The sequence below is a fragment of the Callorhinus ursinus genome, unplaced genomic scaffold (assembly GCF_003265705.2).
Source record: "Callorhinus ursinus isolate GAN/ISIS: 27379988/994484 unplaced genomic scaffold, GSC_fseal_2.0 scaffold15, whole genome shotgun sequence".
Lineage (NCBI taxonomy): Eukaryota > Metazoa > Chordata > Mammalia > Carnivora > Otariidae > Callorhinus > Callorhinus ursinus.
Window position 1 is genome coordinate 7,072,659 of NW_027397077.1, and position 22,365 is coordinate 7,095,023.

General features: G+C 61.4%; 1 protein-coding gene across 11 annotated transcripts in view; it reads left to right on the top strand.

Annotated features, from left to right (window-relative positions):
- Nucleotides 1-367: 367 nt before the first annotated feature.
- SEMA3F (semaphorin 3F) overlaps nt 368-22,365 on the top strand; it is a 29,677-nt gene continuing 7,679 nt past the window's right edge. The window contains exons 1-7 of one of the 11 annotated variants that reach the window (XM_025885219.2): nt 368-892; nt 4,851-5,010; nt 18,978-19,138; nt 19,243-19,305; nt 19,406-19,525; nt 20,223-20,315; nt 21,883-21,976. In XM_025885219.2, coding sequence (XP_025741004.1) covers nt 4,899-5,010; nt 18,978-19,138; nt 19,243-19,305; nt 19,406-19,525; nt 20,223-20,315; nt 21,883-21,976 — 643 coding nt within the window. In that variant the 5' untranslated portion in view covers nt 368-892; nt 4,851-4,898. The other 10 variants (XM_025885220.2, XM_073901240.1, XM_073901239.1 and 7 more) reach the window with 10 other exon arrangements.

Consider the following 22,365-nt stretch of genomic DNA (forward strand, 5'->3'; position numbering starts at 1 on the left):
CTGCTCCCCGGCGCGCCTGCCCTTCCCGCCAGGGAGTTGAGTGCCGGGGTAAACACCAGGCGCGGTGTGCGCGGTGTATCCACGGAGAGACAAAGCCAGGGCGGGGCGGGGGCGCCGCCCGCAAAGCCGGGGCGGGGGCGAGGGGTGCAGATTAGTCTCCCCTGGCGCGGGTTGCCCCACCGCCCGGGAGCCCCGAGCCCAGCCCGCGGACAGGTGGAGCGGGGGCGGGGCGGCGGCCGGGCGGGTCCCGCCCCGGGGGTGGGGCCGGGCGGGGCGGGCGGGGCGGGGCCGCGCTATGCAAATGTCGCCCACGGGCGGCCAATTGCCGGCGCTCCCCGCGCGGCTCCGAGCGCCCCGTCCCGCCGGCGGCCGCGAGACCAGAGCGAGCGAGCGAGCGAACGGCCGCGGTCCGGCGAGCCCCGAGCGCAGCGCAGGGCCAGGGCGCGCCGCGAGGAGCGGCGCAGCCCAGCGCGGCCGCCCGGCCCCAGTCCAGCAAGCAGACGAGCACCACCGGGCCGAGCCAAGCGCAGCGCCCCGAAGCCGAGCGCGCGCCGTCGCCCGCGCCCCGCGCCGGGGAATGCGCCCTCGGCGCGCCGGCCAGGGGGCGCCCGCAGCCCACCCGGGGGGAGGCGGCCCCGAGCGCCCCTGAGCCTTCCCATGGCCCGGGCTAGGGCCCGGGGCCTCGGCTGCTGACGCGCCCGAAGCCCGCGGAACCCGTGAAACCCGGGCCGCGGCGTCGACCCCGGCTCAGGCACAGCGGCGAGAGGGCGCGGGCAGGGCCATGGCCCCGGGGGGCCGCTAGCGCCGGCCGGCCCAACCGGGAGCCGCTGTGCCGCTGCCGTCGCCGCCGCCCCCGCCGCCCGGGAGCCCAGGCCCCGCCGCCGCGGAGGAGGTGAGTGCGGCGGGAACCGGGAGGGAGCGGGCAGGCGGCCGGGCCACCCCGCGATCCCTCTGGGACCCGCGGCACTGCAACTCTGCGGAAGTGTCCGGGGCGCGGGGCTCGGAGAGGCAGGGGGCTTCCCCGGGACGCAGGGGCGGTAGGACTTGAGTGGGCGCTGTACCTGTCCAGGCTGCCCGGACCCTTATCATCGGTGCGACATGGGGATGTGTGGATGATGTGTCCTGCGGGGTCACCAGTGTGCAAAGCAACTTTTTCTCATAAGATTCTGGGTGGGTGGGTGCTCGCATACACTCCCCCCCACCCCCACGTTCCTGGAGCGGGAGTACGGACGCCCCTTCTGGCTCAGCTCTCTCTCACTAAAGCCTCAGGCAGAGCACTTCCCCTTAGGTGCGTCTGCCCTGCCTCAGTGTCCCGATCCAGATCGTCTGCTCTGAGGGAAGCGCTATACCGGCAGCCCCCACGTGGAGGGTCCCCCAGATCAGCAAGCCTGGAGGACCTCCAGCCCTGAAGCTTTTCTCCCAACACTGTGCTAGCCCCTTGACCCCCAGCTACTAGCTTGGGTTTGCTTTTCTAGCAGGGAGTCTTGCTTGGCTTAGGGGCCTGGCTGTATGTGGGGTGTAGGTGAGCTGGGAGAGCCTGCAGTTAAGTCCCCCATTTGGGCAGGCTGGGGCCTCAGTGGTGAAATGGGCAGGGGACTCTAGGAGCTTGGTGGGCTCACTTAGAACAGGTGGGACCAGAGAATGTCAAGGTGGCCTGGGAATGAGGCAGGCCTGGCAGGATGGGTCAGCTGGAGCTAAGGCTGAGGTCTTGGCTGCTTAAATAACTTATAATTCTTGAGATAACTGTGTTGAGAACACCATCCCATGAACACCGGGGGAGGGGGGCGATCTGAAGGCACTGGTGTGTCCATCCTGGACCTGGGCCAGGTTAGGGGTTCCTGACCTCCTGACTTCACGCAGATTGTCTCCCAGAAGCCTCTGTCCTAGTTGCAGAGATAGAGAAATTGTATCCAGGGGTTGGGGGCTCATCCCAGTCCAGGGGGTTGGATGGAGCTGGGGCCTTTTCCGAGGCTGCAATGGGAAGTGTGCCTGGACCCCTGGGGTAAGGTGTGCTGGAAGACTAGGGCCCTGGGCAAGCCTACCCCTGCTGCTGACCCCCAGTTCTGAAGGAGCCAGGCCCAGAAGTGCGGGGGTGTAGGGAGAGAAGGCCAGCAGCCTAGCCTCAGTGCCCCCCATGCTCTGGTAGACATACCTTGAGGGGGGAGGATGAAGCTGAGCCCAGGTGACCTTGACTGGGAGATCCCTGATCATGAAAGGGGGGTTTCAATCCCAGCTATGGTGGGATGGCTCTGCTTCCTGGTCCATGGGGTGTTGGGGGAGGGGGAAGCAAGGAGCCAGAAAGGAGCTCTGGCCTGCAGGGGTGGGGGTGGGTACCGGCGGGCTGGGGTGCTGTTAATAATTTCATCTCCATGTTCCCCCGCAGCCCCTGCTCCTGCCTCCCTTCCATCCAGGCAGTTCTTAGCTCAGAGGAGCTAACCTCCCTTCTCTGAGGCAGGCTGTTCACCCCCACCCCCCAAGCCTGGGAGGCCTGGATCAGGCTGGACGATTCGACCACCTAGCCCCCTGCCCTACCCCCAGGTGCCTCCGGACCCCCGTGTCTGGCCGCCCCTTCTCTGCACCCCTTGCCAGCCCCAGCTCCTCGGTTCTTTGTTCGAACGTCTCTCCTCCGTCCCTCCCTCTCTCCTCCCTCTCTCCTCCTCCCTCCCGCCTGCCTCCCTCCCTTGCTCCCTCCCGCCAGGCTTCTTTCCTTCTTTCTCTGCTCTCTTCCTGGTGGGCTCCCAGGTGGCGGTGGCGGTTCCTTCTCTGTCCACCCACCTGGCTCGCCTGACTGGGGGCTTCTCTGGGCCCGGGGCTAAGTGGAGTGCATCTGGGGGCTGGCCAGAGGGGAAGCGACCGTGGAAGTGTCCTCCCCTTCCCTCTCTCTGTCCCTCCCTTCCTCTTCCCTCTCTCCTCTCTCCTCTTTTCCATCCCCCTTGCTTTCCAAACAGGGGTCCTGGACTTGGGTCTGAGGCCCCAGCAGACTTGAACGTCTCCCATTCACTCCTTTAAAGGGCCAGAGCATTATGGGAGGTCCCTGTAGGGACCCAGTGGGGCAAAGCCTTCCACCTTCCTGGCTACCTTGGGGGGACTCTAAAGCTGTCCTTGGTGACCCTGACCTTGTTACCCTGAAAATGGATGCAGGGGAAATGAGGTCATGGGGTGGGTGTAAGTCATCCTGAGTCCCCTGATACATAGGATCAAAGGTCTCTGAGGGACCCAGACTGCAGGTGCCCCCCCCCAAGCCGGGACAGTGTTCCCCAGCTTCCTTGAGCCCCACCCCACTAGCAGGTCAAGTTCTTGAGCAAACACATGCTTGTGAGGACGTGTGTGGGCACGCAAGTGTGGACGTGTGTATATCCACAACTGTGAGTGGGGGCCTCCCAGGTACACCCCGGGGGTGATGGTGGTTGCACAGCCCTTTCTCCTACCTGCCCCCTCTCACCAGAGCCTGCGAGATTCAGTCAGCACCAGCTTGGTGCCTCAACAGCGTGGGGGAGGGGCTGGTTCTGGTTCTCCCCTCCCTCCACCAGCCTCCCCAGGAGGGAGCATCTGGGATGGGGGATCTTGAAGTTAATGTGAGAGGGGGTTCCCACAGAGGGCACCACCTGGGGAATGGGCCAGGAGGCCTGAAGCCGCCCTTCCTGTCCGAAGAGCCACCAGTGGTTTGTCCAGGGCAGGAAAGGCTAGGGCTCGGGGGTGGGGGGTGGGGGGTGGGGTGGGGACAGGACAGACGTGGGTCGAGGGAGGGCCTCAGGGTCTGTTGAGTGGGGCCTGACAGATGTGGAGCCAGGGCCTTGCCTCAGCATATGTCAGCCAGTGCCGGGGATTAGCAGGCCGACATGCCTCTCACCCCCACTCCAGGGTCCTAGAAACGGGCCTAGGGTCCTGCTTCCCATGGGAAAGGGGAGTAGGGCAGATCTGGAGGACGGGGCTCACACTGTCATTCTCCGTGCCCCCACCCCTAGTGTATGGGGGTGCTGGGAGCTGGCGCTGGTGTTTGCCGGGAGGGAGCAATATGTTCCGACAACTGGTGCTGGGCTGCGTTTACCCAACACCAGCCTGCCTGGGGAGACAATATTTGAAAAACATAGTCTCGAAACTTGGACCTGCTGGGGGTTCTGCTGGGGACACTGAGGTTGGCTCACACCCTGCCCCAGGCCTGCTGGCTATCCTAGCTCCCCTTTCTGTGCCCTCTAGAGGCGGAGCTGGAACTTTACCTGGCAGGAAGTCCTTCCATACATCTGACCTGGATCCCTCCTGCTGTGATTTCAGTAAAAGTAGACCCTGCTATTCTTTGCCTCTCCTTTTCTGGCTGCTGTCTCTTCCATTTTAGGCTGTCTATGTGTGTCTCACTTAGCCTCCTCTCTCTCCCATGCCCCCTACCCCAAGAATCTGGTCGAGATTCCCTTGTATCAGGAGGAGAGGTTTGGCTGGGGCAGGCAGGACTGGCTCCATCTCTTCCCCCATTTCTGGAGGTGGGCGAGGGAAGGAGCAGCCCATTTGGTTGGGGGTGGGCACAAGGGAGAGACCCTGCTGGGGGCGGGAGGGAGCTGTAGGATGACCTGTTTGAGCAGGACCCTGTGAATGGAATTCAGGATGCTAGAGGGTGGGGCATTGTTTGGATCTCCAGTGGCCCCTATTAGCTCTGGTGACCCCACGCTGCACCTGGCTGCTCAGTCTTCAGGCCCATTGGCTATGCCTTCCCAGACAAAGGCAGGGACCAGAGAGTATATAAGGTTTGCACACTGGGGCATTCATGGCCCCAGACTGAGGGTGTGGGCAAGGAGAGTTGGTAGGGCAGGACTCCTTCATCTGCCTCACATATTCTGATATTGATTCCTCCTTCCCAGGTGTCCAGACAGCCCCGCCAGCTTCCTGGGCCCTAGGCCCCTCCCACAATGCCTGTCGCTGGTCTCCTCCTCTGGGCTTCCCTACTGACTGGGGCCTGGCCAGCCACCCCCACCCAGGACCACCTCCCGGCCACGCCCCGGGTCCGGCTCTCATTCAAAGGTAAGAGACTGCCTTGCTGGTCTCCAGCATCATTTTCTGTCCACAACACTCGGCCCGCTGCAGAGGCGACAGGAAGAGGCAGGGCCGAAAGAGACACTTTGTGCAGCCACATGGGTCGCCCTGGGTATGTGGGTGGGGAGGAGCGGGCTGGCGGTAACTTGCCGGGAAAGGCTAGAGAATGGGCCACGTGGAATTTCCGGGAAGTCTCCTGAGTCTGGGCCCCTTCTCGAGGCAGAAAGTGGGGTCTCAGGGCTGCGAAGCACCTCCCTCTGTGTGAGAGATAACTGGGGAGAGAGGGATGCCACTTCTTCCAAACTTGTGTTTGTGGAAGCCCTTCCCCGCCACTGTTCTGCGTCTGGTCCTGCCTTGGGTGGTCCCTGAGGGGGAGGGTCAGGCGGTCAGGCAGAAACTGAGGCCACAGGAAGCCGGAGGAGCAGGGAGCTGCTCTGCTGAGGGGTGGGTCTCCAGGTGGGAGGGGATCCCAGGAAGCAGGGAGGGTGCTGTGGGCTGTGAGGGGCGCGTGGGCCACCTGGCGAGTTCAGGGATAGCGCGTGCTATGTGACACGTCTGAGCTCCTGAGCTCCCCGATGAGCACTTTGCTTTGGGAGTCACTGGAAGGTTTTAATGACGGGTCGGGGTCTGGAGAGTGAGAGACAGGTCCCCCAGCTCCATCACCTTTGTACCTCGCCCACTGGCAGATGAATACACATGGCACACACTCAGGTGTCCAGATGGCTCACTCACTAGCCATTTCCTCAAAGGTGTGTATGATCGGAAGATTCTACCCCCAGCCGGCCCCCTTGCCTGCAGAAAGGGGGTGCTGGAACCTGGGGGACCTGGGGTCCCTGCTGAGTTCCCTGGCCCAAGGTCACTTTGTCTAGCCGCCTGCCCTGGGTGGGGCCGACTCAGCCCTGGCTGGCCAGATTTCCGGGCACACATATTGGGGTGAAAGGCTGGGCTGACTTTTCCTTCCTCAGGTTTGGCTGAGGTCCAGCCTCCACCTCACCATGTTCCCATACCCCCTTGCCCCCATGTCCCCAGCAGAGCTCCTCCCTCTGTCCTCATCACACCCTGTGAGTTGATGGGGGGAGTGGGGAGTGAATTTCGGACGATGTGCCTGGAAGGAGTCCAGTGTGGGGCCTGAGGAATGGGCAGAAGTGTGATGGGTTTGGTTGTAGGAGCACCCCTTACCCCCAGGCCTCAGAAGGGGAGAGGTTTATTCTGCTGATAACTCCACCCTTCCCCAGTGGATTTCCTCAGAGCAGATTAATAAATCTTGAAGGGGCCTGCCCCCCACCCCCTTCCCAGCCCAGGGTGTTGGCAGGGGGAGCAGAGCTTCCCCTCCCCCAACAGGGGAAGGGAATGGGGACTTGTCTCCACGTCCCTGGGACCCTAGAACCCAGACATCCACTCTGGGTGTTATTTTTGCCATCACCCTGGAGACCCATGAGGGGAAGCAGGCAGGATAAGACATAGGGAGGTCCTCGATATGCGCCTTTTAAACCTTCTCAGACCTCCAGAGACAAAGGGCCAACGACTTTCATTCCTGTTTTCCAGAGAGGGAAACCGAGGCTCAGGCAAGGGTAGGGCCAAGGTCAGGCAGGAGGCAGAGGCGAGGCCAGAAATAGAACCCCGGTGTCCTGGCCTTGCTGACGCCCACATCAGTCAGGTCGATTCCTTCTCAATTAGCTCTGAAGCCGACACCCGCAGTGACTAAAAGCCTGGCTTGCTGGCAGCCATCCTATGGTACTGACCACCGTGGCAGCCTGGGGTGGGATGGGACCGTGGGATGCCCGGGGCCACCCCGTCCCAGGCCTCCGTGCCCTCGTACACATACGCTTCCCTGCTCCGCATGACCTTTCCCATTACCCACTGATCCTGTGGCCTAGTTGTATGCTTAGATGTCACTTAATTTAGCAGATGCTTGAGTCCCTACTCTGCACCAGGCCCTATGCTGAGTATCAGGGAGTCTGCAGCAACCAAGATGGGATGCTCACAGTCATACTGGCTGAAAAGATAATGGACACCCAGTTGCTCACCTGGGAGCCCAGCACTGACGGTGCACCAGGCCCTGTGCATCCCCCCATGCTGGAGGGTCTCAGACTCGTCATGTACACAGAGTAAGGCTCAGTGAGGAGTAGGTCCTCACCAAGCATTTGTGGAGTGGAGAATGGATACCAACATCCATAGAAACTGGGATTTCACAGCCAGGCCAGGGACTGGGAAAGGGGTGGGGGCTTCTTCTCCCGGATACACGGGAGGGGCACAGAGACGGTTGTCCTTAGAAGCACTGGTGGTCACTCTTGCTCTTTGCCTCAGTTTCTCTGTCTGTGCCTTGCCTGGATATAGCAGCTTGCATACCAGGCCCCGGGACTCAGCCTAGGGCAGCTAAAGGAACAAAGGCAGGAACTGGTCCAGGCTTGGGCTTGTTGCCTGTGCGTCCGCCTGGGCACCCCAGCTAGGCCTAGAGCCGAAAAGGTGTAAGGGAGCAGGGGCCCAGGGTTCAGTTAGAGTCCAGGTCGGAGCAGGGGGAGGCAGGGTGGAGGGTGCTCCTAGGGCCCATCTCCTCAGCTTCCATGAGCAGCACAGCCAAAGTCAGGCAGAAGTGAGGAGTCATGTGGGGAGGATTTCCAGGAAAGGTGAGGTGTTCCCTGAGAGCACATGCTTGGGACCAGAGAGCCTGGGCAGTAGGACCCTTTCCTCCACCCATCCTGGCCTGGAATTCCCTTAACCCCAGAGTCCCTGGCCAAGCCTGGGAGAAAAAGCTCTCCCTTCCCCCATCCTGAGATGACCCAAGCCAGGGGGCACCACCTCCCTCTGCAGCGAGGTGGTGTGAGCTCCCTGCCAGGTCCTTTGTTCAGCTTGGGGAATGTTTACTTTATCCCAGGAAGCCACCTCCACAATAAGCCGCTGCCTGCCGCCTGGGCTGGCTTCGACCAGGACGAGGGGCCAAGAGGTGTTTAGTGGGGGAAAGGGGTCCCGTGATGACACGAGGTGGTTGGGCTACTGGGGAAACTGAGGCAGGCTGTAGGGAGATGGGGCGGAAGAGCCGGGAAGGATGAAAGTAATAGAAATAACAGGAGGTACCCATGATGCTAACCACGTGGTGTTCTCTCCAAGGCCTGAGGGGTTCTCCCTGGGTTTCCTGTGAGGCTTCCCGTCACTCAGGAGCAGGATGAAGCTGGAGCCTGGCTCTGCCTGATGTCTGAGCCTGTCCCAGGACTGAGAGAGCAAAGGGTGGGGTGAGGAAAGCAGGTACAGCTCTCGACAGGGTTCCAGGATCCTACAGTGCTGGACTTAGCCTTCCCAGCCTCATTTCCTAAGGAGAGGGCTGAGGTTGCCCTGGGTAGGCTTCTCCTGCCCGCTGCTTATGGAAGCAGCAGCACCTGGGTTTGCTTGTTCCTGTAAATCCAACCCTCCATCACCCCAGTCCTCCACTGATCAGAGTCCCCCAGGAAGCTCTCTCCTTTTGGAGAAGGAAAGCCAAGGTCCTGGAGAGGAAAGGGCTTCTATGTCCAGAGTGGCCCCGGGATTTGGATCTTCTCTAACTTTAGGCGTAACTGGCTTGGTCTATGTGGAAGAACACTCTGCAGGTGGAGGGCGAATGGGTGGGTAGGTGCTGGTCACTGCTTGCCCCCCCGCCTCAGCCCAGCTGCCGCACCTCTGGGGCTAATGGCCCAGGATAGTGCCACTGCTTACATCATCCACATGTGACATCAGAGAGCCAGGGTGGCCAGGCCTCCTTGTTAGGAAGTGACGACATTGGAGGTTAGGAGAGGTCATGGCCCGTTTACTTCACCCAAGGGGGATGAAGAGTGGGTGAATATGGGTTGAGGTGGAGGTGCCTTTAGCCTTGATGGAGCATTGCCCCACCCCCAGGCCTGACTGCATGGTGGGGGTGGGGTGAGGACCCGCCCTTGTCCCCCCAGGGGCTCCCTGGCCAGCCAATGGTGGGGGGCAGACACCGGGGCTAGGAGATTCAGAATGAGAAGAAGGAGGAGGTAGGTGTGGGGGAGCCCAGAAGCCTGGAGGCCAGAGGGGGCACCAGGGAGCTCGGTTAGGTGTTTCTGATAGCTACAGTGGGATTTGGAGCTAGCAAACTGGGGAGGGCCAGTATTCCAGATGAGCCAGGAGGAGGAAGGTAGGAAGACCCAAAGCATGAACTTGAGCCCAGATTCCTGCATTTGGGATCTCAGTTTTCCAGGAAATGGGGACTGCCTTACTCCTGAGAAGGGACTTGGAAGTGGCCACTTCGGGAGTTGGGAGGTCCTGGAGGCTGGCTGGCTGTCCCTCAGCCGGCCAGCAGCTGGCACTGGGAGAGAGTGGAGCAGGTCCTGTACTTGCCGAGAACCTGCCTGAGGCCCAGCCCCAGTCAGCCAGGTCAGGGCTGGGGGCCTTCAGCTGTGGTCCTTCCAGGTCCAGCCGAGCCTCAGATGCGCCTGCCACTAGCTGGGCCTCAGCAGCATGGGCCTTGTCTCTGGTTCCCTGGCATGACGCCCGCCCCTCCCTCCCTGGCTCCAGCTTCCCTTGGCACTGAGCGAGGAGCTGGTGCATGCTCAAGGAGTAAATCATGTTCCTTGGCAGCCCCCGCTGCTTCGTAATCGTAAAGAATTTAAAGAGAAACCGCCAAGATAAAAATCTCATCCCAGCCCGTAAAGGTATCTTTCACCCCGTGGCTTGGGAGGCAGCGGCCTCGGAGTGGGCTCCTGGCTGTCTGCACCTGTGTGTGTGTACCTCCAACCCTGTGACCCCTCTGGGGGCAGGCGGTGTCTTCAGAGCTGTGGGTACTTGGCCCCTGGATCCCTGGGAGACCTCCTGCTCCTCCCCCAGGACTTAAATTCAGGAGAATGCACAGGTGGTGGTGATGCTCTTTGAAAGGACTGTCCCTGAAGGCAGACAAACCTCCATTCTGCCCTTGTGAGCTGTGTGACCTCAGGCAGGCAACATAGCCTCTCTAGGACCTGGTCCCCCCACCCCACCCCCGTGCCGTGTAAGTTGGGGACAGCAGTGGCCCAGTGGGAGCGACATCCTGAGGGCTCAGGCTGGCATCGCGGCCACAGTGTAGATCTTGAGCAGTGAACCTCTCTGTGTCCCTTCTGTAAAATGGGCATGAGAATGGGGCTGAGCTCACTGTGCTATGAGAGGATTAACTCTTCGAGTGCAGTTCCAGCCCCGGGAAGGAAGTCTCAGGAACTAGGAGCCACCCTGAGGGTGGCAGAGGGGCAAGGGTGGGTCCTGGGGGAGGCCCAAGGAGTCCTGCACTGCCTCACACCCCCCCGCCCCCACATTTCTAACCTTTGGTGAAGGTGACCGTGTTTGGAAAGGACTGCAGGAGGTACCCTGAGCCCTGTGCCAGGAGTGGGGTCACGTGGAGACCGTGGGCATCCAGTCTGGCTTCCTGGAGGAGGCTGCATCTCAAACAGGGGAAGGGAGACCGTGGGAGGGAAGAGCAGGAACAGCAAGGCGCGTCCGGCATAACACCTGGGGAGAGGGCAGGATCCTGGATGGAGCCTTTGCACTTGCTCCTTGGAGTTTTTTTTTAAGATTTTTTTTTTTTTTTTTTTTTTTAAGAGAGAATGGTAGAGAGAGAGCATGAGAATGAGGAAGGTCAGAGGGAGAAGCAGACTCCCCGCTGAGCAGGGAGCCCGATGCGGGACTCGATCCTGGGACTCCAGGATCATGACCTGAGCCGAAGGCAGTCGCTTAACCAACTGAGCCACCCAGGCGCCCTCCTTGGGGTTTTTAAGCTCTTTGTTCATCTTGACAGAGGCACCAAGTACATACTGTGGGGAAACTCCAGTGAGACAGACACATTGGGGAGGGGATGCCTTGGAGGGAGCTCCCCCCGCCGAGATGAGCTGCCCACTCTGATGGGGGCCCATGAGCAGCCTCAGTGACCCCTCCTTGAGTGCTGGCCTGGCCCCTACGGCTTGTGCTAGGGGCGACCAGACATGGGTTGCTCGCTTGGGCATCTGCGTCACTGGGCTGAGAACAAGGTTTCCCAGCCTGGCCTGGTGCTGTCCTGGGAGTCTGAGCCCTGTCTCAAGGGAGCCCTTGGAGTTTTGGAGAAGCAGAGAAGATTCCTACTGCATTTTTCTTAGAAATAGCAAGAGGGCTTTTGCCAGAGGCCTGGATGCCAGAAGGCTCCAGTCTGAATCCAAAGCTCAGCTCACGTGGGTGCCTGAGCTTGGCAGGCCTGCAGCCACCAACCCCTGCCCGCCCCCCCAACATACCCCAGGCTGCTGAGCAGTCTCAGGGAGAGGGTGGAGGCCTCCTAGGCTCCAGACACTGACCACTGGTCCTGGCCCAGCGAAGAATGGGCCTGGGTGGTGGCGGCTGTCTGTGAGGGAGGGGGCCTCAGCTAGGCCGACTCGTAGCCTTCTCGCTGGGGCTGCTAGGAAGTAGGGCTGTCTGCTACTGCTGGGCTACCCCTCTGCCGGGCAGGGACAGCCCCAAAGCAACTGCTCCTCCAGGGGTCAGGGATCAGCTCCAGACCCCCCCGCCCCCACTCTTCTTCCTTCCTCCCCCCCATCCCCCCCTTGCCTCCACCACCTCCCATCCCCACCCTGACCCCTCCTTGGCTTCCTACCCGGACACACTCTTTCCTCTGAGGTCCCCGCACCCAGCCAAGAGCCATGTTTCTTTCCACTTAGGGCTCGGTGCTGATGCTCTCATTTCCCTCCCCAAGCAGAGTCCCCTGCCTGTATGCCTGCTGCTCAGCCAGCAGGGGGGGCCCCTGGGGGTGAGACACTACAGCTGGAACTTGGGGGGGCTCCTTGTGGGCTCCTGTGGCACCCCAGGTGACCTCTGTCCAGGGCTGCTGCCTGCACCGAGACACCCTCCTGTCCCAGCACCAGGCCTGTGTGGAGAACTCGCTGCCTTCCTAGACGGGTGACTGGCTGAGTCCTGCTTGGCCTCCCGACTCTGTCTTACTGCATCAGCCAAGGCTGACCCTGAACACACATCTGTCTGTTCGATGCCTCAGTTTCCCCATCTGAATGTTGGGGAGGGGACTGAGACTGTCTGGGACATCCTAGGAATCTCTGGGTGGGTGATATGAAGGGCTGCTGGGACCCCAGGAGTCCAGGGAGGGCAGCAGAGATGGGGGCCGGGTGCAGGGCAGGGGCAGGGTCTCGACACCCACCAGCCTGTCAGTCCCGTCCTGGCTTGTCCGTCTGGTTGATTTATCAGAGTAAATGAGCCATGCAGAGTTTGTTGTCTTTTGCAGTCACGGGGAGGAGGAGGTGGTGGGGGAAGGAGTGAGGGGTTTCCGGGCTGGGTCTGGAATGTGGGAGGCGGGGTGGGTCCCCGAGGCCAATGGAACTGGAAGCTGGATCCACGCTCCCCACCTGAGAAATGGATCAGTGCGACCCTGCCCTCAGGGCCAGCTGTCTTCCCACCCCCTTTACCCTTCTTGGGGTACATTCCTTGCTTGGAATGTACCCCAAGCTGCTTGCCTGGCCCAGGCCACCGCCTCCCGCCCCATGCCCAGGGGCTGCCCTGCCCCTCCAGGCCAGCTTTCCCCCTGCACCGTGTCCTTGGGCAAGAGCTCTGAGCTTTGCCTGGCTGGTGAAGGCCCAAAAGTGTCCTCATAGGCTTCTGTGTGAAGGATCCATGTAGGACCTCCCAGCCTCCTGAGTCACCGGCCCAGACCTAGAATGATCAGGTGCCACGGAGCCCTGGGGAGTGAGCAGGGAACACTGGAGGCACCTATAGGCTGGAGAGCCCCCTACCTGCTGGGACAGAGTGGCTGAAAATCATCGGACATCCTTGTGCGAGAGAGGTGTAGAACCTTGGGTTTCTGGCTGGTATGTGTGCCAGGGAGACTCTGTTGCCCCTTCCCTCCTGGCTTCTCCTGGGTCAGGATGAGCTGTGCCCCCAGCCTTTCCTCTCCTGGGCGGAGCAGGCGGGCACTGGGGCGGAACGGGCGTGGGAACAGAATGGCTGAGCCTGTCGGTGGGGCCTCAGGCCTTAGGCCTCAGCTCCCGGCCCCCAGTCCCCAGCCTGCAGCCCGCAGCCCGCAGCCCCCAGCCCCCAGGGCCTCAACCCCCAACCCCCAGCCTGCAGCCCGCAGCCCCCAGGCCTCAGTCCCCAGCTCCTAGGCCTCAGCCCCCTAGCCCCCAGGACTCAGCCCCCAGCCCGCAAAATGGGAGGGAAACCTGCAGCGGAGCTTTAGCCCAGCTGGGTGGCTCCAGCTCTGCTCTGGCTTGGTGTTTACTGAACAGCTGGGATGTTTACAGTAGCCCTTAAGAAGGGGCCTCTAGTTCCAGAGGATTTCCCAACTTGAGGGTCCCACTGGGGCTCTTCAGACTTCACCACTTTCCCACTCCACTGGGCTAGCATGTCAGGGATGGAGGGACTGCACCCATTCCTGCCCTCCTCACCCCAAGCTGGGCCGTGTCACAGCACCTGCCCCTGCACCCTACCCCTGGCCTTGTGTCCCTCTCCCCTAGAGGAGCTGACATTCCCAGGAAGTGGCTGCTCTAGATGGCGGAATACGGTAACTGGGTCCCCAGTTCAGACTTTTAAATTAAATTCAATCAGAGCGGTTATTGAATATAAACACGCCGAGTCATTTACATGTTAATTATGTTGAATGGACTACGAGGCCATAATTAGTTGCTAATTGGGTGAGAGCGGCTGTAATTGGTTTTGTTGGCACCGACCTGGCTCACCTGCCTGAGGGAGAGGAGGGCGAATGTGGATGGCTCCTGGGGATATTCTGGGTCTCCAATCTGGAAAGCCTGGCCCAGGAATGGGATTGGAGGGGACAGATACTGAGGGGCTTGGGGCCAGAGGAACTGGAACCTACCCCCCTAGGGAGGAGGCAGTTTAAGCCTCAGGCAAAACTCTGGGTCTGGTTTCTAGGGATTCCCATCCAGAACATTTCTGGGATAGAAAAGGGACTGAGAAAGCAAAGCCTCTGATCAGCAGTGACAGCCTCCCCTGCCCGGCTCCATGTGGGACCTGGCCCTGAACAAATGGGAAATGCCCAAGGGAGTCATGGGAGCACAAGACAGATGTCACCCTGGTATATCCCTGCAGATGCTGGGGCCGTGGGTTGGCCTGGCCAGTGCTGGGTCTCGGCATTGGGGTGTGAATGAGGTAGGTGTGCTGAGCGGAACTGGGGGGAAAGGTGCCCGCAGAGGCTTCAGGGGCTGCCCTGCCCCCAGCTCGGCCTGGCTGGGGCTCCCAGGGTTGTAAGGCTGTGGCCAGGGGCTGAGGCCTTCCGGCTGGCCGCTCATTAAAAGAGGATTAGGCCAGGAGCCAGGGGGACAGCCCAGCCCCCAGGCCTTCCTCTGGGGCCCCTCACAGCTTTCGGGGAGTGATAAGGGCCTGGAGCCCCCCCCACCCCGGAGTCCCTGGGGGCATCCAGTGGGGACTGTCTAGGCCCTGCCACTCCTGTTGCAGCCACTGCTGCCCCCTCCTTGTCCACCTCAGTTCCCCCCACCCCCGGAAGGGCAGGAGGAGAGAGCACTGACAGAGACCCTGGCCAGCACCCCCACTCTCACCCCCAACCTCATTTCTCTTCAGCTCAGGGATTAGGGCTGTACTAGCCTATATGAGGTCAGAGGTCAGGCTGGGCTATAGGGACGCGTCTATCACCCCCCAGTACCCAAGCACAGCCAGGGGAGGTGACACTGTCAGTCAGGACCTGCTGCTTTGTGGGGCTGTAACCAAGGGGGCGGGGTGCCCACCTCGGCTCCGAGACCCCCTTTTGACAGCAGCCCCTGCTTCACTGGCCACAGAGCCGGTGTCCTAGAGACGGGCAGCAGGGGTCGGCAGCAGGGGTCAGGGCTGCCCACTTGGGGTCTGGGGTGAGGGCTGCGGACCCACCTCCTCGGTGCTGCCCACACCCACTGCCTCCTTTAAGGCACTGGCTGCTTCCCCGAAGGGAGGAAACAGAGACCCCCAAGACTAAACCCCTGGGCACTGAGAATGTTCCTGCCTCTGGACCTTTGCCAGGCCATTCTGGGCCAGGACCCTGAGTGTCTAATGGCCATGGGGAAGTTCTAGAGGCTGGGAACGGCTGCGGAAATGAGGTGTCTGATGCCAGAAAAGGCTCTTCCTTCCCGATGACGGGAAAAGCCTTCCCGGATGTCGCCCCACCCAACGTGTGCCCAGCCTGGGTGAGGGTATGGGGGTGGGGAGCCCTTCCCAGGAGGCATTACCACGCACACCATCCTCTCTCCCCAAGGTCAAAGCTTATCCAGACTTGAGTTCTGAATTCCACAGAACCTTTGATTGTGCCCCAGCCCCCACCCCCTCAGTACTGCCCCGGGGGGGGGGGGTGACACTGCCAATGTCAGAGCTGGGCCTGGGACATGTGGAGCGGAGGAGAGGATGGGTCTGAGGACATGGCCAGGCCAGGCCCATGTCAAATCCCCGCACGCATGGATGCCCCCTTGGCTCAAGTCTCTGCTCCTTAGGGGGGCTGAGGGCTAGGAGCATCTAGACCTGCGGACACTGCAGGTATCAGAGTAGGAAACCCAGGACTACCCGACCACTTCCTGCCCTGACCCAGGCTTCTTGGAGGAACGAAGGCCTCTGGCTCCTTTGCCCTATGGCAGAGTGGGGGCGGGGGGCGGGCAGGATACCAGTTTCACTCCTCACCCTGTGACTTGAGGTGAGCGCCACTCTGCCCTGGACCTCAGTCTTCCTGTCTGGAGTTGGGGTACAGGGCTGTCATGGGGCCCCTGGTTTTAATTCTTTCCTACAATCTGGCATGAGTGAGAGGAGCCCTCCAGCCATGGGTTGCTAAGTCCAGAGCCCTACACAGCCGGTTCCCTCTGGGACCCTGGAAGAGCCATCCTTTACCTGTTTCCCTTTCTGTAAACTGGGTTTGGACAGATGATTCAGGATTTAGCTCTGCTCCTGTGAGTTGGGGATGGGTAAAGACAAGTTGGAGTTAGGGGAGGGTTGGGCTGAGTCAATAGGAAGCCCCTTCCTGCCCCATTACCCTCTCTGCTCTGTACCCCAGCACTAGGAAGTGGTATCAGGAGAGTGGGACTGAGGGGGCATGGTGACGTCTGAGAGCCAGCTCGCATGGGGAAAGAACTTGGAACCCCATCCATTCTCCTCTCCCCACCGAGGCGGAGGCAGCCCGTGAAGGAGGATAGGGGGAGATCCCAAGGAGTACTCCGCTGAGTTCAGAGCAGGACCTTCACCTTCGAGGATCACATTGAATGTCAGTACTAGGAGGGCTCAAGAGATGGTCTAGATAGGAAAATAGACTGGCTAGGCCTAGAGTGCCCTGACTGGGGTCATGAAGCCCGCGCCAGAGCCAGACTCCTGGTCCTTGGTCCCACCTCTTTCCTACCCTACGTGGCCTCATGGGGACTCCCCCTCAAAGTTTCCACAGTGACCAAAGCATCATGTCCTGTGACAACAGAGCCATTGACGCCATATCCCATAGCCACTGGGAGGGGTCCCGAGCGTCCTGAGTCATGTGCCCTGTCAATGGAGGGGGCGTCACCTTCAGGCCCTCGCCCTCCCAGTGGGCAGTCTCCACCACCAGGACTGGCTTTGCCTGGGCCTGCCTCTCCTTCAGCCCCAAAGGCCACGAGCCTGGGTGGGAATCCTGCCCCCATGCTCTTGGGCCCATTCCTTCCCTTCTCTGTGCCTTGAGGTCCTCATCTGTAAATTGGATGTTGTGAGCTTAAGCTTTTCCACATAATAGGTGCTTGATGAGTAAGTGGGAGGCTCCCTCCATGCCCACTTCCACCCAGGGGGTAGGGAGCAGGGAATGCAGGTTTAGGAGGTAGGATGTCTGATCAAGGCTAGTCTCCTCGCTCCCCATGTGGTTCTGCTGAATGAGTCTCTCCCCTCCCTTTCCCACAAAGGGGGATGGAGCGTGGAGTGCTGGGGCTCTGAGCTCCAGGGGGACTTGGACTTGGCACTTGGGCACTGATTCCTGCAGAGGGGGAGGGGCCAGATTACAGAGGCCCAAGACTGGGCAGGGATGGATGGTAGGGATTATGGCTGCTTGTGTCCCCGGGGCTAGATGTTTGGAGCTTTCCCCGACCCCAGGTGCCTGTGTCCGAAGGTACCCACTTGAGCCTCTGCCGTCCTCCCCTCCATTGCCCCCCAAATGCCTCCTAACCCAGTAGGACGGGTAGGGGTACAACCCAAGGCCATGCCCCCAGCCAGGGTATAAATAACCCCTGGCGGGCTGTCCCAGCCTGGGGGGGCTCCGCTGGCAGCCCCACTTCCTCTCTGGCTGCTTCCTGGCCCTGGGGGTGGGGGACTGTTTACTTTCCTGTTGTCACTATGGCTGGGTGGCCGGGCGGGGGACTCCAAGTGGCCTAACAACAGGTGCAGGACAGGTGCCCAGGCTGCCCTGCCCAGGACTTCAGAGGCACCGCCGGACAGGCGGGCGAAGCGGTAGCCAGGCAGGGATCGGCCCTTTGATCCCTTGGCGTCCCTGCGTCCCAGTGGTTGGCCAAGGTCATCACCTGTATTCTCTCGTTGCCACATAGGGCTGGGCAGGGCAAGGCCTTTGCTTGCCCCGCAGCCCCTCAGATGTAGGCTCTGGGTCTGCCGTGAGAGTCTTCTGGCTCCCAGCCCACCTCCCACACCCATCTTAGCACATCCCAGAGCTCCCATCCAAAGCTGCTCTCGGGGACAGGCCCTCCAGCTCTGCTCCAGGGTCCCTAGCACACAGCCGGGGTCAGGGTCACCCAGGCCCGTCAGAGACAGCTGCCTGAGTCAAGGTCGACCTTGACTTGACTGATGGGATGGGGCCACCTGCTGGTCCTGCCTTCAGGCTGCATCTAGGGCATGCGATCCCAGCTGTTCTCCCTCTCCAGGCCTCCCTCCTGACTGCCCCACCTGGGAAATGGGTTCTCAGCTATGGGCCGGGGAGATGGGTTACATATGATGGCCTTCATGAGTGCCTCATCCGATGCCAGCCATGTGCACACAAGTGCAGACCTGGGCCGTGTGCACACCTGTGTGTGCTATTCCGTGTGCCGCCATCCCCAGCCTCCCGTGCTGGTGAATATCGGTCACCTTCATTACAATCTTCCCTCTCCTGCTGAGCTAAATGTAGCTGGGGGTGGGCAGAGGAGGGGCTTGCCAAGTAGACCCCTTGGCTGTCTCCCCTCCCAGAGGAAAGTTCCCAAGTTTTCTGGAGTCCTGTATTTGTCATTGGCCTGTCACGGGCCAAGTTCCTTCCTGTCCTTCATCCCCAGGAAGGCGGACTTTCCCCCAGCTATCTGGGGGTGGGAGGGCCAGGGCCACCAGACTCATGCAGAAGGGAAGCTAAGGACTCCACCGGACCCTGCCCCCCAGCCGTGGGACACTGTAGCACGAGGGGGAGGGCTTCTTTCCTGGGAAAGACTGTTCCTGACCGGTTCAAAGTGGCCTGAGAACTACCTTTAGCACCCCAGTGGGACCTGGGGGAAGCCCAAGGTCTGTTGGACCACATCACTCCAGCAGGGCTGTCCAGTGTCCTGGCTAACCAGCTTCAGACGAGGCGGGGACCATGCTGTGAGCCAACTTTGCCCTGTCCGATGGGCAGCCGGGGTGAGGACAGGGCATCCTGGCTCCGTGCAGGCTGTCCTGGATGCACCTGCCCCCCCACCCTCCTGCTCATTAACCCTTTTAGGCCCCTGTGGGAAGCAGGCCCCACCCTGAGCGTGGGAGCATTAACCCCCACCAGAGCAAAGACTCTTTGATGCCATCATGCTCCCTGACCCGCACCCACTGCCCTTTCATTGGGACCCAGAGACTGGCTGGGGCTGCTGATGAATCAGGGCTTTAGCTTTGGGTGTGGTCCCTTCCCTGGCCTGCCCACCCGTCCCACTTTCTCCTCCCAGCATCTCAGGGACTAGAGAGGGAGTTAAGTAGGCCCTGGGCCAGGGGTGGGGTGGGGGGGAAGCTGGGGGTTTAAGATGATGTGTGAAAGGGAGCATGTCTGGACGGTCTCCAAGGATCCTAACTGCTGCCCTGCCCTCCGCCCACAGAGCTTAAGGCCACAGGCACTGCCCACTTCTTCAACTTCCTGCTCAACACAACTGACTACCGGATCCTGCTCAAAGACGAGGACCACGACCGCATGTACGTGGGCAGCAAGGACTATGTGCTGTCCCTGGACCTGCATGACATCAACCGTGAGCCCCTCATTGTAAGGGCCAGCCGGGTGTGGGGTCGGAGGGATGAGGGGCATGGGGCCCCAGGGCTGGAAGCCCTGTCTAGCAGGCCGCCCCCTCTGACCCCCATCTCCGGCAGATCCACTGGGCAGCCTCCCCACAGCGCATTGAGGAGTGCGTACTCTCAGGCAAGGATGGCAATGTGAGTGCAGGGGGACCTCCAGGTGGGATGCGGGCGGTGTGGGGGCAGGGCGCCTCAGGCAGGCAGCGGGGCACCTCCTTGGCTTTCCCTCCGGCCCCAGGGTGAGTGCGGGAACTTCGTCAGGCTCATCCAGCCCTGGAACCGAACACACCTGTACGTGTGTGGGACCGGCGCCTACAACCCCATGTGTACCTACGTAAACCGTGGCCGCCGTGCCCAGGTAAGCCGTGCCCGCCCTGGCCCCGTGCTGCCCCATTAGTAGCCACATGCCAGGGCTCTGATGGGACGATGAGCTTGAGCCCCAGCCCTGCCACTTCCCAGCCCCGTGACCTTGGGTGAGTGACTCCTTTCACTCCCTCAGCTGAAGATGGGGCTAATAGATGACTCTCTCACAGGTCGATGTGCCGCTCCCAAAGCTCTTAGCACTGTGCCTGGCACGTAGTAAGCGCTCCCGGCCGTGCCCATGGACCGTGCCCCTGCCACCAAGCCAGAGGGCCTGGCAGGGGCCTCAGCGTCAGGAGGCTGGACGCCCGGGTCCGCTTCTGCCACATGGCCCCGGGGGTGGGGGGGTGGGGGGGAGACCTGCCCCTTCCCCAGCTCTGTCCCGCCCCACCCGCTTCCGCCCTTTCTCATTTCCATGTGGGCATGTGCGTGAGCTGGTGTGACCTTGTAGGACACGCGTGAGAGTGAGTGGACTCAGGGACACGTGTGTGTGGGCACGCACCGAGCTGTGTGTGTGTGTGTGTGTGTGTGTGTGTGTGTGTGTGTGTGTGCGCTCCCACAGGCGCGTGTGTGCTCTGGGGGCCCGGGGGCTCACGTGTGCTCCTGGCATGTGTGGTGTGAGGGGCCGGCAGCCCGAGCCCGCTCCCCCAGCCCCTGCCACCCCCGGCTCTAATCCCTGTTCCTCGTCTTCTCAGGCCACGCCCTGGACCCAGATGCAGGTGGTCAGAGGCCGAGGCAGCAGAGCCACGGATGGTGCCCTCCGCCCGACGCCCACAGCCCCACGCCAGGTGGGACGCAGCCCTCCAGGCCCTTGCCAGGCAGCACCACCTCTGAACTGAACTCCCCGCGGGCCTGACCTGCCAGCCAGGAACCCGCAGCCCGTGCGAGCCTCCCGAGGGTCTTCCCTCGACTCTGGGCCCCTATCCCGCCCCTTCCCCCGCAGTGCCCTCAGGCTCCGAAGGCATTCCCAGCTGGCTTCGTGTCAGCCTCAGTGAGTCCCTGTAGGCAAGAGATCATGAAGCCACCAGGTGCAAAGGCAGCCTGGGGACAGCAGAGCCTCAGCCCTCAGAACACGTGTGTCAACATGCATGAGCCTATACCAACATACACGTGGGCACGTGTGCTCTCCAACGCGCACCTTAGTCAGCATCCAGAGTCCGAACATGGCACGTGTATGCAGCCTGACATATTACTGTCACCTGTCCGTGCCCTAGGCCTCCATGGGTCATGGGCAGACACAGGTGTCCTGCACAGTCACATGCTGGGGACTCTGCTCCCCTGGGGCCGAAGGGGCAGAGCTGTCTGCCCCCTAGTCATGCTCTGGGACTGGGGCAGGGGGGCTGGGTGGGGGTGCTGGGGCTGGGCAGGGGCGGGCAGGGGAGCAGGGGCTGCCGGTGAGTGCTAGAGCAAGTGGTCACGTGAGCACGTGTGTCTGTGACAGGGAGTGCTGAAACGTGGGACAGCTCCGACTGCATGTGTGCCCAGGGTGTGAACGGCGGGTTCCATGTGCTGACAGTGCTGTGTGCCAAGCAGTGTGTGCAGCCCCGTGTGTGCAGAAAGTCCCGTGTGCAGAGTGTAACTGGACGTGGGCCTGTGTAAACCTTCCCATCACCATCCCTGCCACCTGCCGCCACCTCCTTCCCGCCTCGTGCCTCTCTCTTTTCCTTTCCTTCTCCCCATGAGCTCATCCTGGCCCCAGTGCCTTCATCAGCCTTTCTGCTAACATCTTTAGGGCTGGGTTGGGAGGCACGGAGGGCTTTGTGAATCCCTGTGGTCTGGGCTGGACCTCTCAACTCCTGACTCACTGGGGAGACATGGGGAACTGGGGGCTCTGCTGAGGGGCAGGGGAAAGGCCATGGCCTATTTAGTCTGTCCTGAGGACCACAGGTAGGACATAAAGTCTGGGCACACAGTACCCTCAGGGCCCTCTGGCCTGGTGGGACTTGGCAACACCCTTGGCCAGTACCTCCTGCCCTGGTCAGGTAGGCAGCCCCGTCTTGGCCCAGGATAGGAGGCCACAGCTCAAAGAGTTGTGCCTCTGTGGCCCAAGGGGCCCTGACCAGAGTCTCCCTGAACCAGTTGGCGTGGAGGGCCTTCAGCCCCTGGTTCTCAGGTCTGATCTGATACCTGGGGCCAGGAATCATCTCCCTTGGAATGTGCATCGTGGCCCTGGGAGACCTGGGTTGGGAGACCTGGCTGGACAGAGTTAAAGCCCAAGGGTATCTGGGGAATGAAGGGATGTGGCTTCAGGGTGTCTCCAGGGGGCTTGCTGTTACCCTGGGGGCCTGATGACCCTTACCCTTCCTGGCTGTGGGACCAGCTTGGACGATGCTGAGCTCCCCCTCTGCCCTGCAGGATTACATCTTCTACCTGGAGCCGGAGAGACTTGAGTCAGGGAAGGGCAAGTGTCCGTACGACCCCAAGCTGGACACAGCCTCAGCCCTCATCAGTGAGTGCCTCTACCCCATCCTGGTTCTACAGCCTGTGTGTGGCCTCTGCCTCTGGAATAGGGGGAATGGCACCAACACTTTCCCCAGGGCAGAGACCGTGACCATGCCATCCCTGAATTCTCCCTTGGGGCCCCACCCAGTGGGGGGAGGGCTAAGGACCAGACCCCAGTGTGAGCCGAGGGGCAGAGACGAGTGGTGTGAGGGTCTCTCCAGCCCCTTGGATGGAGTGCTAAGGGGGCCAGATCCTACCCTGAAATAGGGTCCGTGCAAAGGCCAGCCCCAGACTACGTGAGAGAGAAGATGAGCTTGGTCTATACTGGAAGCGACAGAAGGGGGTTGGTTCCATACATGTTCTTGGTGTGTCTGGGAGGCTGGGAGAGGCCCACAA